General features: G+C 38.7%; 1 protein-coding gene across 1 annotated transcript in view; it reads right to left on the reverse strand.

Annotated features, from left to right (window-relative positions):
• PRDM2 (PR/SET domain 2) overlaps positions 1-14,556 on the reverse strand; it is a 60,760-nt gene extending 46,204 nt beyond the window's left edge. The window contains exons 1-3 of the mRNA XM_059487363.1: positions 14,473-14,556; positions 6,957-7,028; positions 211-328 (exon numbers count right to left, since the gene is read on the reverse strand). Of these exons, the coding sequence (XP_059343346.1) occupies positions 211-328; positions 6,957-6,965 (127 nt within the window). The 5' untranslated portion in view covers positions 6,966-7,028; positions 14,473-14,556. The remainder of the gene's footprint in view (positions 1-210; positions 329-6,956; positions 7,029-14,472) is intronic.
• Positions 14,557-15,251: the final 695 nt, after the last annotated feature.

The following is a 15,251-nucleotide window of genomic DNA, read 5'->3' on the forward strand; positions in this document are numbered from 1 at the left end:
ACAGGAGTTAAAACTAATCTAAGCAAATCTATTCAGAATTCATATTTTTAAGATTATTAGATGTGTCTGTCTTGGACTGGGGAGCTGTCCACTCAAATACACCAGACATTATCTCTACCCAGCACAGGAGGGCACCAGGCTTTCACAGCAACTCAAATTTATGTGAGTCACTGAAAATCTTCATTCTCTTCTCACAGCTGCAGCACTCACCAAGCCGAGTCTTGTCAACAGCAGATGGGAAGAGCCTCACATCCTCAGGAAGGCCCCTGAGCACGTGCTCAGGAACATCATCCAAGGTCTCCACAGCAACAGGGGAGTCACTTGTGTTCTACAAGTCAAAAAGGCAACCACCATTAAGAGGCAGAACAGCTACACAGCAGGTGATCAACCCACAGGAACTTCAAAACCTTCTGACTTGCAATGAAAGTAAAATTTCCAAACTCACCGTGCTGAGGATGATTTCACATGTATTAGCAATCATTTATTTCCCTTTTTCAAAGAATGGCTTCCAGGCATGCTCAACCTAACCAGTCCCCCAAAAGCAATCCAAAATAGTTTCTTATCTTGCCTTATGTGACAAAGTGCCACTTGTGAGAAAGATTGAAAAGTAACTTAAAGAGAAAATCAAACTCAAAGTTCCAAGAAGTGCATACAGTAAAAAATCTGAAAAGTCCCTGGCTCTGCTGATTGAAGTGAGTGTGCTGCAGTAAATTAACCACTCCAGAACCTGCACTGGGGATACACCACCCACTCACTACAGCAGAAGGAGGTTCTGTCTGGAACAGGGTAACAAAATGCTCTCCTTGCAAAGCTGTCAGTGCTGAATGGAGGGGGTGGGGTCACGCTGCTTTTGGTGTTGAATAATCCTAAAATCAGGCAGACTCACCAATCCCAAAGTTCAACATCCCTTTAAGGGTGAGGAGATGTGGCAGAGCTGACAAAACACCCCATAAAGGAACACACAAGGGATACTGCTGATAACCTGCCTAAAGCTGCCTGAGGACACTTCTCTGACAGCCCAGCACTTTTCTCATCCTAGGAAAGTCATGCCCCACTTGTGAACAGGATCTTTGACACACCCCTCCTTGCAGTGTGGTGGAGATTCCTCCTTGGAATGGGGACATCCCATCTCTGAAGGCCACCCAGTGCCATCCCTGCCATGGCAGGGACACCTTCCACTATCCAGCACTTTTTTCATCCTAGAAAAACTGAGCCCCACTTGTGAGCAGGGTCTTCTGACACACCCCTTCTTGATGTGTGGTGGAAATTCCTCCCTGGAGTGGGGACATCCTATCTCTGAAGGCCACCCAGTGCCACCCCTGCCATGGCAGGGACACCTTCCACTGTCCCAGGCTGCTCCAAGCCCCAGTGTCCAACCTGGGCACCTCCAGGGATGGGATCTCCACAGCTTCTCTGGGCTCACCACCCTCACAGCCAAACCCTTCCTAAAGCCACTCCCTGCCTGCATGAAGCCATTCCCCTTCTCCTGTCACTGCAGTTCTTGGTGACTGAACCATGTGCATGTCAAGTTTACTGCTCTGCAACAGAGAATAAAAGGATTTTAGTAGTAATTATTTCAGTATCATAAATGTTACTCATATTTCCTACATCAAGCAACACGTCAGAACTTTAGTCAGCAGCTTATAATTAATACAAGAAGTTTTAAAATATTTTATATTAAAGTTTGATTGGCAATATAAAGCTCATAAATTATTTACTGTCCAGTAAGTGATTAGTTCCATTTTATGGAGCCTCCAAGGTTCAATATTATTTTTATAATTTTATCCATACTATTATTACTCACACTCATCATAAAACAACCTGCTCCCTATTACCCACTTAGAATTAACACAACACTATTTCTGATAGAAATTACCAGAATTTCAAAGTTACAAGAAGGCAAAGTTTCCTATAAAATCTGTCCATATTCCAAATGAACTGTGCATGGTGAAATTTAAGCCTTTATTGAACCACATGCCCTAAAACAACTCCCTGCCCTCTGAAATGGAACTCTAATCATTCTGGTCAGGAACAAACACTGCTGGCAAGGGCAGGAACAACTCTAATATTAAGGATGTTATACTTGACCTCTGAACCCATTTTTAGGAAGAAATTAAACTCAGAAATTTTTCCAAATAAACTTAAAATTTTATGGAAATTATTCTGGCTTTTACCTATAACCATAAAGCAGAGATACAATAGAAATTTTCACCTACTGAATAAAATACTGAGTAGTATTCAAGAGTACTTTTGAAATACATTGAAAGGTTCTGGAAATATATTTTAAAATAGCTTCTCAATATGCTATCAAATTTCATTTTTTTCTCTCTAAAGCAAAATAAAGCTTCTCAGCCCTTTCTCCTCAACACCCAGTCTTTGTCACGGTGCTGCTATGGCAATAATTTTCACTTTATTTGAGAACCCAATTTGCTGAGTGGAGTTGGAGTTAAAAGAACAAATCTTCTGCCAGTTTTAATTGCAACAATGAGGAAAATTATAAAAGTGGAGTGAGAGCAAGGTTATTCTAGTGCTGCCTTCATAAACCTGAACAGCTGCACAGAGAGCTATTTGGAGGGGAGAAAGACCCCCAAACTGGAAACCATGGAAGGGAGAGAATGCCAGAAATCCCCTCCCATCCAAGAGTGGAGACACCAGGGATAAATACTTCTTCAATAGTTAGAATAGCTGAAGTCTATTCAAAGCAGAGCAAAGCTTTATTTTGCTCTTCTAACAACCCAAAAGGAAAAATCCTGATGAAAGCAGCCTGATTTCAGACATATGTTTGCCTTGAACTGATATGCAAGGAGCCATGTCTCAGCTGAAAAAGAAACATGCATATCAAAGAAACCTAAAAATCTTCCCAGAACATTACCCCAGGATTTCCTCAGGGGAGAAACAAAGCTATTTTTCCCAGTGGTTTCTAACAAGTTATACACAGAAATAGAAGAGGGGGGCTGACAGCTCTCAGAATGATGCACTTCCAGTTTTAAGCTAAAAGCAGGATGGATTTTTGGCTGGGTTTCATTTGGGGGCTTGGTTTCTTTGCAGAGTGTTAGTTTTGGTGTTTTGATGAGCAGTTCAAAGTCTCAAATCTCAACCCTGCAAATAAATTTTAACCTATCATAACAGACTCAGCTTATTCAGACAGAAGTGTACAGCACTGTGAGAAATCTTTGATTTTCTGTATATTCCTTAATAGTCACACATTTTAACTGCAAATATCCCTGAACTGCTCTACCATTTAAGAGGTGTATTTGTATGGAGCAGTATACAATCAGAATTTTATTGTGCATCTACCTGCATAAATCAGAGATTAGCAGGACTTTCAAAGAACACAACACTCAGATTCATCCAACACTTGTCACATTAATGGATCTCACAAGTGCCAGAAAACTGGGTATGGCCTTTGCACAACAATACACTTCACACCTCAAATGAATGGTCATAAGCAATCAAATTCTAAACAGTAAAATAAACAATTTTGTTCAGTCAAATCAGTGCAATCTCTTTTTATTTGCAATTTAGATGTAGCTACTTGAAACTTTTTCTAGATCACAACTTGTCCCCAAGCAATGTCTGTCTACCAAAAAGAAATAATGCATTTCAATCACTTTTCTACCAAGACTTCACAACCACATTTAAATTTATTTTTCTGTTTACAAAATTCACCCCTTGATAAGGGTAGTGCACTTGTGCATGTCCTACAGCCAACTTTTGCATTTATCTGAAGCCCTAACACAGTATTTTCCATTCCCTCCAAGGCTGCAATTTTGAACACAATAACACCTGAAGCTTATTTCACTTTTAAGCTTCTTACTCTGAAGTTCATCAGAAAATTACATTCTAGCATTTAAATCAACCAGCATGAAGTGACTTTAGGACAATGCCAAAGGATCGTGAAGTGGTGCCTTAACTGAAACAAACTTTTCCTGTTTGAATCAAACCCAGAGTCCAGACACTCTGACAGTACTTTTTAACACAATAAGCAAATTTTCACACCACTTTCAGTACCATTGTGCTCATGAACCAGCCACAGATTAGTCTATAATGACACAAACAGTATTTAAACAGAGTAGAAAAGGCACCTGCAACAAGATACTTACAGGTGATGAAAGATCAGAGTGAAAAGGAAAGAATCCTGAACAGTGCCATGAATGGCAGCCAGTGAGTGCCATGGCAGGGTGGAAACAGGATTAGGATAAATGAGAAGATAAAGGAAAGGATGCCACTGAAGAGGGAGGGAGGGAAGGAGGGAGGAGATGGCAGAGGAGTTAAGAGAGGTATTTGAGGAAGGGTAGCTGTGCCAGCCAGCACAGGAAGGCAGACAGGTCTCTACCTGACCTGGGAACCCTTCTTTGCACAATTTCACACAATTCATGTGCTTGAAAATTTGAGATGTATTGGAAATATTTGAAATAATCATCGAAAAATTCAGAAGGAATGAGGGGAGGAAGTTTCGGAACAAGTGCAGATGTCCTTTGCATTCAGCATTTTTTAAGTCACTGCCTTGCTGTTTTCCCAGCAGAACCCAAATTCCTCCTACTGTGTCTTACTGCAGTCTGAGATAATGTTTTTTCAAGATAATATATTTCCCAAGCACATGGAAGTAAAATTCTAATGTTAAGAAAACACAGAGGATGCAACAAGATCCTAAACTGTAAATTTTTCATCAGGATCAGTGTTCTCTGAATTTGAGCTTTTACTGCTCTAAATTGCTTGTGTTCAAAGTAAAGAACTTTGAGGGCACATAACCTATTAATTCTATTGCATTATAACAGTATGGTTAGCTTGTCCACTGTCTGGTTTCCTGATGGTCTGCCTAGTTTTATTCTAGCTCCTCCCAGCTCTGTCAGAGCTACTAAGCATGGACACACACATAAGCAGTGGTCTCTAGTCTGAAGTGACCATGAAAGATATTCTGTGGTGGAATCTTTACACAAATTAGCAGGCACTTTCTGTCTCATCAGGAAATGATGAAAAAAAATGATGAAAAAACCCACGTTTGCTTGGGGTTTTAAAAATAAATTATTCAGCTATTCTGATGAACTAATAAATCCTTTCAAAAGAGGACTGCCTATCCTGAGACAGCAATCTTCCAAGAAACCCAAAAACATAACTCCAACAACAGATGGGGGTTTTTTTAATCTTTCTTCTCCTTACAACAAGAAGGCCATATCAAAGAATTTAAGAAAAGGTTTTCCTTCACCACTTCAAGATTTCTGTGGGATAAACCACAAAACTAACAGATTTATCATATAAACCAAATGAACACCAGCCCAGTTAGTTTCATGGTCATCAAAGTCACACCAAAAGCAGAGACAAGCAGAATGAAAGAAATATGAGAATGAACCACTTGAAAGATGTTTGGCATCAGACAAAAACATTTCTAATACAGACCTGGCACTACACTTGCCAACAGTGAATGAAATGACAAGAAAAGACACCACACAAATCCATATTTGTATTTTATTTTATTTCTATTTTATATTTCTATTATATATATATTTCTATTATATATATAATTCATATTTGTATTTTATTTCTATTTTATATATTCCTATTTATATATATATAATTCATATTTGTATTTTATTATTTCTATTTTATATTTCTATTATATATTTCTATTATATATAATTCATATTTGTATTTTATTTTATTTCTATTTTATATTTCTATTATATATTTCTATTATATATATAATTCATATTTGTATTTTATTTTATTTCTATTTTATATTTCTATTATATATATTTCTATTATATATATACAATTAATATTTGTCTATAGATATAATACAAGTTTGTTTTTTCACAATACATATTTCAACACTGGTAGAGATTACATTTAGATTTTTACGTTTTTAATAGGTACAATTTTGTATATATTAAAAAGGTAATTATTTTCTATATACATTATATTAAAAGCCATATATTTTGCATATACAATTGTTACTTTTTACTTTAAATCAGAGGAAAAAAAGCAACAGGAAACATCTCACCAACCCATTCCATGTTGTAATTATTTATGCATATATCTCTATGACTTGACAGATAAAATACTTCAGCAAATGCTAACTGCACTCAGCCTATGCTGATCAAATAAGGATAATAAAAGCACATATTAACCACAGGCATTGAAGTACACAGAGCATTTTATACATTTTGTGCTGTGGTTGTTTCTGACTCATAAAGTTCATGGCTGACTTTTTCAGCAAAGTAAAAATGGCTTTAGTGCAGTGTGATATCCTATGGAATAATATCAGTGAGATCAGCCAGAGGGAGGAGGATTTGTGAGAAAAATTTGAATTAACATGTATTTTTTCTGTAAGTAAGTAACACAAATGTGTGTGAGACAAACTGATGGACAATTGCTGTTTGGATAAACAAATGCAGAATAAAATGCTGCACAGTTGGTGCTGGTTAGAAGAACCCCCTCCAGTCAGGACACTCGTGACTCCCCACACCAAAGGGCTGCTCCACAAAGGAAATGTGCTTTCTCAATATTTCCACTTGCTTCCAGGAGAAACACTTCACATTCCAGAAAAGTCTGACATTTCCCAATCAATCCATTTATGGCAGACTGTTTTCTGCACATTTGAATAAGGATTGTGATTATAAATGGATTTTTAAAAATGGAAGCCTTCAATTTTCAAGCCACTTTTTTAAGGAACTGGATTGTTACGTGCAGGTTCAGGAGAAAATAGAATTTTCTGGAGCAGTGTTATGAGAAGAGGTGCCAGGAGTAGTAACTTACACACTGCTAAAGGGAATTCACAAAAACCTCAAATCCATGAAGTAACAGACATCTCACAAGCATAAACACTGCAGAACGGACAAAGATGAAATTTAATAAGACTGAAGATTTTAAAGACCATTTCTTAGTGGATGATTTACTTTTCTTATTAATAATTAACTGTTCAAAGTATTTTGATAAAGTCTTACATGTCTACTCACCTGATTCATTTTGAATTCCTGTTGTGTTCTGAAAAGATACACACAACAAAAACTCCTTTGATTACATGAACCCTAAAAAGAAAAACAGACAATTGTAACATGTGCCCATGTACAAATTCACATTGAACTGAAAGTACACAGAGCTGTGGTTTCTCTTCCTAAATTATCTGTAAAAAAAGAGCATTTTGTTTTAGAAAAAATCTGCTCCAAGCTGCAGTTTTGTTATCACAGCTTAAATGTGTCTGAATAATCTCAAGGTTATCTAGCATTAATCTTTTTCCTACTTTAAATGATGATGTAACAGATATGCTCAGGTAAGATAGTTCCATTTGTTTTTTAAAGTAAGTCAGTTTGCTCAAGATTGAATATTTCAATGACTTAGAAGTCAGATCTCTCTACAATTTTATATCAAAGCATTATGGAAGGACTTACATGTTTTTCAAATTTAAAAAATGCATGTACAGTCTCTACTCTTCTGCATTAGAAACAGGAAAATATTCCTTAAATTGAGTGTATTGAGGTATTTTATTACATGAATGAATTCTGAATTCCTTTTTAGAGATTTCAAAAGGTATCTGACAAAAATTCCTAGTTCAAGTAGGCATCAGGTTTGGAAATTCACAACTTGAGGGAAAACTAAACAGAATGATGCCATATCTAAGGGTTGAGATCAACTCACTTCCTTTCTTTGTTAATGTACACAAAACAGCTTTTTTTGCAAATTAGGCCCAAAACACTTTCAGACCCATTGTCACACAGAATTTTCAATAAATTACCATCCCCCATTTTTCAAAGTTAAAACTTAAAGCACTTTATTCAAGCCCTGCTATTTCTTCCTGCCTTTAGTTCTCCTACTATAACAATGATCAACTCAATTTTTTACTAAGTACTCTGCATAAGTACTAACATTTAATTTAAAATAAATTCAAGCAAAATCTACTCCAAATAAATTTCATATAATCCCTCTACCTTTGCACTGAAAGAATTTTTAATGCTGTGCAAAAGTGCCAACACTGCCAAGCACCATTCAAATGTTCCACTGCTTAAGAAATCCATAAGAAAAGGAAAAACATCCTTGAAAATTATATTTCTGTTGTAGACACCTCTTCCAGGATTAACTCCTTTTGTCCTGGTGTTCTCATACTACAAAGAGCTGAAACATCTCTATTTCAGCTCCAGTTTTGCAACTGATTCTGAGGGATTAAATTTTGCCAGTTATGGATAAGGAGCTCCATCTGAGCAGCTTGTACACAGGCAAAGAACAGCATACCTTTTGGAATGGATTATTACTGACTTCTAACTTATTTCAGAATTGGAGTCAGCAAAAACATCTGTACAACTGAGCCTGAACATCAGGGAAAACTCAGCAATGCTCATTGGGATAAAACCCATGCAACTTCATTTTATAAATGAAATAATTTGTGTAGCAGGAGAAGTGTCAAGTAATTTCCTGGGATGAAACCAAACTTACCTTTAGTATCAAATGTCTAGATTTTTATACACCAATTTTTTATACAATTACTGACAGAGATAAGAAAAGCCAGAAGCTCTTATGGACACAGCCTGAGGATCACCAGGCTGTGATATGAATTTTGTTGTCACTGTTTCCCTGCCCATTTCTACCTTTTCTCCTCCCTCTCACCAAAGATCATTGCTGTCCTCATGAACACTTCTGACCACAAATCTGGAAAAGAGTCCAGGAAAGTCCTCTGACACTTCATTTCCAGCCCAAAAATCCAGATATACAGATTTATATATATATTATAAATCCTTATATAATAAGGATTTAAAGCCTTTTCATACAGAAATAAACACTGAACACCATCACTATCCACACTAAACATGGAGAATCTGAGACAAGTAAATAACAGTAAAGTGATGGGCTGCAGAGTTAAAAGAAAAGTCCCAAAAGTCCTAAAAGTCGAGGTAAAAATTTCCTCTAAGCTGAATTTTCTTAGCCCAGTTATTAAACAAATTACTCAAAAAAATTGAAAATTCTTATTTTGTTTCATTTAAGGTGTAAAAATACACTTTTCTTCTTTTTATATACTAATTCAAAATACTTTGCTAAGAATTAATAGTTAAAAAGGAATTTTTGAAACTAATGATATTTTTATAAATAAATAAATATTATATATATATGTAAATATTTTATTCAACTTTTATACAACAGGTTGCATCCCAACCTCTCAATGGTATTTCTTAGGAGATGACAACACATCTTAATAAACTGATGTAGTTAAACTTTCATACAAATCAGTTTTTGCAGATTCCTAACAGACTCTACTAACTCCATATTCCTTCAACTACCAATTATCACTTGAGCATAAAACAGAATTAGGTGAGAAATTAAATTTGTAGTAAACCAAAAGCTTTTAGAAGTATTTTTAAAGCTATTAATTTAAAATATACACTTCATATTAAAATTTTATACCTGCAGTTTGGTATTTTTTCACTCTTCCACATTACTTATTTTGTTAACAGTGAATTCATGTGGAAAGGAAGATTAATTGTGTTCGAAAATAAATAAAATTAATACTGAACAGAGTCTTGTGCGCAGCCACTAGTTTTCTTTGTACCTAAAATGAAACATTGTAAGAACAGAAGTAACTGTAACAGTAAACTCAGGGTTCAACTTTTGGTATACAAAGTCCAACAAACTCAAGAAATATAAATAAAAATATGAATAAACATCAGCTCCCAGCAGGATCAGTGAGTACCAACAAGGTGTTTACTCTCATCACTGTGTTAAAAATAGGCTGGAAACTGTTGTAAAATAGTTGATAATTGTTAAGCATGTACTGATAGTTTGTTGTTATGTTGTAAAAGGGGTTAAAAGGGTAATTATAAGAAATTCTGTGCTCAAGGTACCATAACACAGCTCAGCAAAGTGCACCATGAGCCAGCCTGGACAGAACTGCAATGGCCAACCAAGCCACAAAATGCTTCTCAAAACCACCTGAGCCTTTGATTTTAACCCACAGAAACAATTACCAGCTTTGTGCAAAAAGTTGCAACCAAAAAAGTCTGAATAGAATGATTCTGAATTTATCACAATGTGAAAAAGTAGAATTTTAAAGTTTTTAGAATAGAAGTTCAAGAAGCAAGATAGAAGAATCTAAGTGTGTCCCTTCTCCTTTTTCTTGTCCTCCATCTTCTGCTGTAATAGTGGCACTTTTAGATTAGCTTAGAGACAAACATAAGTGATAGGTATTAGAAAATTATTGTAAATAAATACATATAGTTTTTAGTATAAAAAGATAACCCTGCCCCATCAAATTCAAGTATTTTCACCCACCCTTTCCTCCAAACTCAACAGCAACATAAGCTAACCTATTAAAGATCTGGATATTATTAATAACATTTACCACAGTGAACTTCAACCATTCACTGACAGAACAATAAAGGTTCTATCCCAAAAGTGAAGCACACACACCAGCAACCTGAAATTTCAAAATTCATTCTCAGAAAACATTGCCAAGTCATATTGATTTTAAACTACTACTTGCTGCTCTATCTCATGAGTACCAAAATACTACACACTTACTCAAGAGATTAAAGCATCAGAGAAACCAATCTGGCCTCTATTAAAGGCACAAGGATGGACCCATTAAATCAGTTTTAAAGTCAGTCAACAACTGCTTTAGTACTCTGAAAAAGTCACTCAGCAGCCCCATCAAAAACATGTAACAAGTATTTTCATCCAAACTCAACAGCAACATAAGCTAACCTATTAAAGACCTGGATATTATTAATAACATTTACCACAATAAACTTCAACCATTCACTGACAGCCCTAAGGAAAGAACAATTAAGGTTCTATCCCAACTGAATTTTCAAATTTCAATTTTCAAACCTGAATTTCAAAATTCATTCTCAGAAAACATTGCCAAGTCATACTGATTTTAAACTACTACTTACTGCTTTATCTCATTATCACAAAAATACTACACACTTACTCAAGACATTAAAACATCTCAGAAACCAAGCAGAGAAAGATCTACTGCATTGTCTTATCTTAGAGTCACAGAAAAAATTATTTTTCTGAAAGGCTCTGTTTTAGGCAACAAATTATATTGGGTTCATATAAGAATATACAAGGCATTTGTATTTAAGGAAAAACTGTGGTCTCTAAAACAAAATCCTTAAAGCAAAAAGTATTTTGAAATTATTTCTAAATCTATACTTCAGAATTTTAAATATTCCCTTAGAAAACCTGTAAATTGTTAGGAATAAAGTCTGCAAACAAAAGCAAGTAATTTTATTGAAAATCAGCATTGCAGATCACCCTTTCCAACTCAATCAGACTAGTCAGCATTCCTAGGTTTTACTAAGGAGAATATAATCTGGTTTTATAAGCCATATTTATAATTTCTACATATGGAGGTTTTTTAAATCCCAGAATCCAAAAGCATTTTGAAAGAGAATGCTGCTTCCAATTGAGAGGAAGGAAAGAGCAGGCATGAGAGTATCAATCCTATTTTGGAAGCTGAAAATGGGCCATGCATTACATCACTGCTCCAGTAAAAACACGTTCATTAGAGCACCAGGAACAACTTGAAAGTCTCCCCAGCCTGTTTTCCTAATGGCCAGGGTTCAGCCTGGGATACTGCACAGCTCTTGGCTTTGTTTTATTTCTAGCTGCAGCACATGATCATTTTTTAAGCACATCTCCATGTTTTCAATTCAACGCTGAAATACTCTCACTCGTGAATTTTCCGTGCTTTAGGTGAAATAAAGCTTGCCAATTTAAAAACATAAAGTTCATGTGAACTCTAAAAGTTTAAAATATGCATCCTGTTTCTACTGACAGGCATTAAATGCAAAGACTTTTCAGTCACTCAAGGCTGCCTGAATAAGAACAGAGGGAAAATGGTCAGAAAATTATTTTCTGAACACTAAAATCTATTATCTATTGTCCAGTAAGAAAAAAGGCTCTGCTAACTGCCACAAACCCAAATAAACTGCTACACCTCAGGTAACCAAGAAAATAAGCCAAGAAATCACCAACACAACACAAACCCCGAGTTTATTAATTAAACAGCAACTAGTCAAGAGAAGTCAACAGAAAATAACCAGTCTCTAACAAGTGCAAATATGCAGAAATTCCACTCCAATCTTCAGATATGAGTGCACTTGAATTTGACTCACAAATGCAGTAAAACCCAATGAAAATTTTCTCAGCTAAGTACACTGCTGATTATTACTATGTGAAAAAGCTGATTTCAGTCATTTCTTTTCACAACACAGGACTCATCCTCCCACTTTTGACTACAGCAGAGGCAGAGAAGAAATATTTTCCAGCTTATTCTCAGTGGAAAAAAACATATTGGTAAAAGAATTTATGTCATTTGAGGGGTTAAGTATCAGGATCATGTCTGCCCTTTCCATGAGAACAAGTTCAACAACAAAGATATTACAGCACTTTACACAGGTTTGCATTACTGGTCATCTCTAAACCTCTCTGAATTTCTGTATCCAACAGACACCCAGTAAGCAGCACATCCTTTTTATACAGTTTATATTTCTTGTTTATCCCTAAGGATCAAGGATTTTATGTGGAACAGGGGAATGGAGACATCACTGCACTGCAGGATGGACTTCCAGGGTCACTTCAGGTGTTACAGAAAATGACTTTCTGCTTTACTTCTCTTTCATTCTCAAGCAAATTGTCAATAATAAAAAAAAAGGATGTGTTTTATTCAATGCACAAAAGTGTTTGAACACTGTTCCCCACCTTCCATGCTGTGCTGATAGAAAGCTGCTCTTTGGATTCCCATAAAACAGGCACCAACTCAGGAATCTCCAAACTCCACACTTACCCTGGCACTTCCAGCAAAGATACTTTATCCAAAGTGATGATTTGCCCTTTAATTAACATAACTAGGGTTCCACTGTTTTTATGGTCTTTGCTATGGACTGAGGCACTGCTGTCCCAGCAAATCCTGGGAGCCACTTCTTTGAAAAACAACAGGTTCTCACTGCTGTCTCTGCAAGTCCAAAAGTTCTTTTGTTTCTTAAAAGTCACTTCTTCATCTATCAGTGACACAGATCTCCATCTGAAAAGTGCCAATGCTCTCACTGATTCACCATTATGCTTTCCTGCAGTTGGAAGAGCTGGAAATCTCCACACCAAGGAAAGCAGCCCGGAATTCTTAACATGCCCATCATTTTTACTGAAATGTTGTAAGTGTCAGAAGACAACAATAACATAGTCATGGAATGGCTTGGGCTCAAAGAGACCTTAGAGCTCATTTAGTCCCACCCCCTGCCATGGGCAGGGACATCTTCCACTGTCTCAGGTGGCTCCAAGCCCTGTCCAACCCAGCCTTGGACACTTCCACCAACAGTTTCTCTGGACACCCTGTGCCAGGGCCTCACCACCCTCAGGGGGAACAATTTTTTCCCTATATCTAACCTAAACTTCCCCTCTTTCAGCTTGAAACCATTACTTCTTGTAATCAGTTCCTGGTGAGGAACATAATTACATGCCATGCTGCTGTACAACTCTAGTTACCCTAATGTATTTAGTGTATTTGAATAAGCTGGAGAAGACTTTGCATGCCCAAAGTCCAGAGCACAGACTGGGAACAGCAAACTGGAGCAGCATGAGAAGCACAAGCAGCCCTGCTCTTCTCTAGAGCTGTCCACTGCTGCTCACTCGAATGTGAAATAAGAAGAATAATTCTCTTGCCACTGAATGATCATTTAGCATGCGCAGCTACATCACCTTCTCTTCCTTCCTCAGTTGGAAACAACCTAAAGTTTTCTTTATTGCTTCACAATGGAAATTTTGCAGCTTCATATGAATTTGAAACCACTGGAAACTTCACTGAATAGCTCAGCTACCTGTCCATGAGATGGTTATCAGCAAAGCTCCGCGGGCTGCTCTGCCTTCAAATTAAAAATGCACTTAATATACATCTCTTAAGCTGAATGTCTTAGATTAATATTTTTCATCTCACCCCAAATATTTTCCCCCCCACTGCACAACGAATTATTGTCTGACTAAGAAGAATAATTCACAGATGGACATTTCCAGTGAGGGGAGCCAATTCCGGAGTTAATTCCTCCAAGCCCTGCTCACTCAACTTGGCAGAACTGACCTGCAGGAGCTTTGGGCCCTGCCAAGCGCCAGAACTTCTGCAGACACTTTGAAAGAGCCGAGTTCTCTCAGCATCGCGCTGCCAGCGCCAGGAGCCAGCCGACACTTCCGAGGCAGCATTTCCCAGATAAAAAGATTGAAAAAGCCGCCCAGGGGATGGAGCGTCCTCCTCCAGCCGGCCTCTCTCGCATCCTCCACCCTCCTTTCCCCTCCCCGAGGCGCTCCCGCGTCCCGGCGGGCACAGGTCCCGCACCTGCCGCCGCTGCCCTCCCGCCCCCGGCCGCCGCCCCCCCGCGGACACCGGGGCGGCTCCGCAGCCTCAGCAGCTCCGCGGGCGCCGCTCCCAGCGCCGCCGGCTCTGCCCCGCGCCCGCCCGGCCCTGCCCGCCGGGTGCCGCCGCCCCCCGCTCACCCGGGCCCCGCTGGCGGCGGAGCGGCCTCAGCGCCGGCACCGTCCGGGCGCCATCTTGTCTCCAGCCTCGGAAGTGACGTTCGGGGGAGGCCGCGGGCAGGGCCCGCTGCGGGACCCCCGAGCCCTTCCTGCCCCTCATCCTCATCTTCATCGGCTTTATCATCTTCATCCCCAACAGCCCCTTCCTGCCCTTCCTGCCCTTCATCCCCAACAGCCCCTTTCTGCCCTTCATCTGCATCGTGCTCATCCCCAACAGCCCCTTCCTGCCCTTCATTCTCCTCATGCCCAACAGCCCCTCCTGCCCTTCATCACCCTCATCTCCAGAGCCCCTTCCTGCCCTTCATCGCCTTCATCCCCCTCATCGGCTTTATTGTCCTCAACCTCAACAGCCCCTTCCTTTCCTGCCTTTCACCGCCTTCATCCCCCTCATCATTGGCTCCATCATCCTCATTGCCTTCATCGTCATCATGCCCGTCATCCCCAAGAACCCCTTCCCGTCCTTCATCCCCCTCATCCCCAACAACCCTTTCCTGCCCTTCATCGTCCTCATCGCCGTCATCGTCATCCCCCTCATTGCCCTCATCCCTAATGCCCTCTTCCTGCCGCTCATCATCTTCATCACGCTCATTGCTCTCATGCCCTGCATCCCCTTCCTGCCCTTCATCACCTTCATCCCCAACAGCCCCTTTGGCCTTCACCCTCTACATTGCCTCCATGCCCAATATCACAAGAGCCCCTTCATCATCTTCATTCCATTTGTTCCCTTCATGACCTTCATT

This window comes from Ammospiza nelsoni, chromosome 22 (genome assembly GCF_027579445.1).
Source record: "Ammospiza nelsoni isolate bAmmNel1 chromosome 22, bAmmNel1.pri, whole genome shotgun sequence".
NCBI classification, from domain to species: domain Eukaryota; kingdom Metazoa; phylum Chordata; class Aves; order Passeriformes; family Passerellidae; genus Ammospiza; species Ammospiza nelsoni.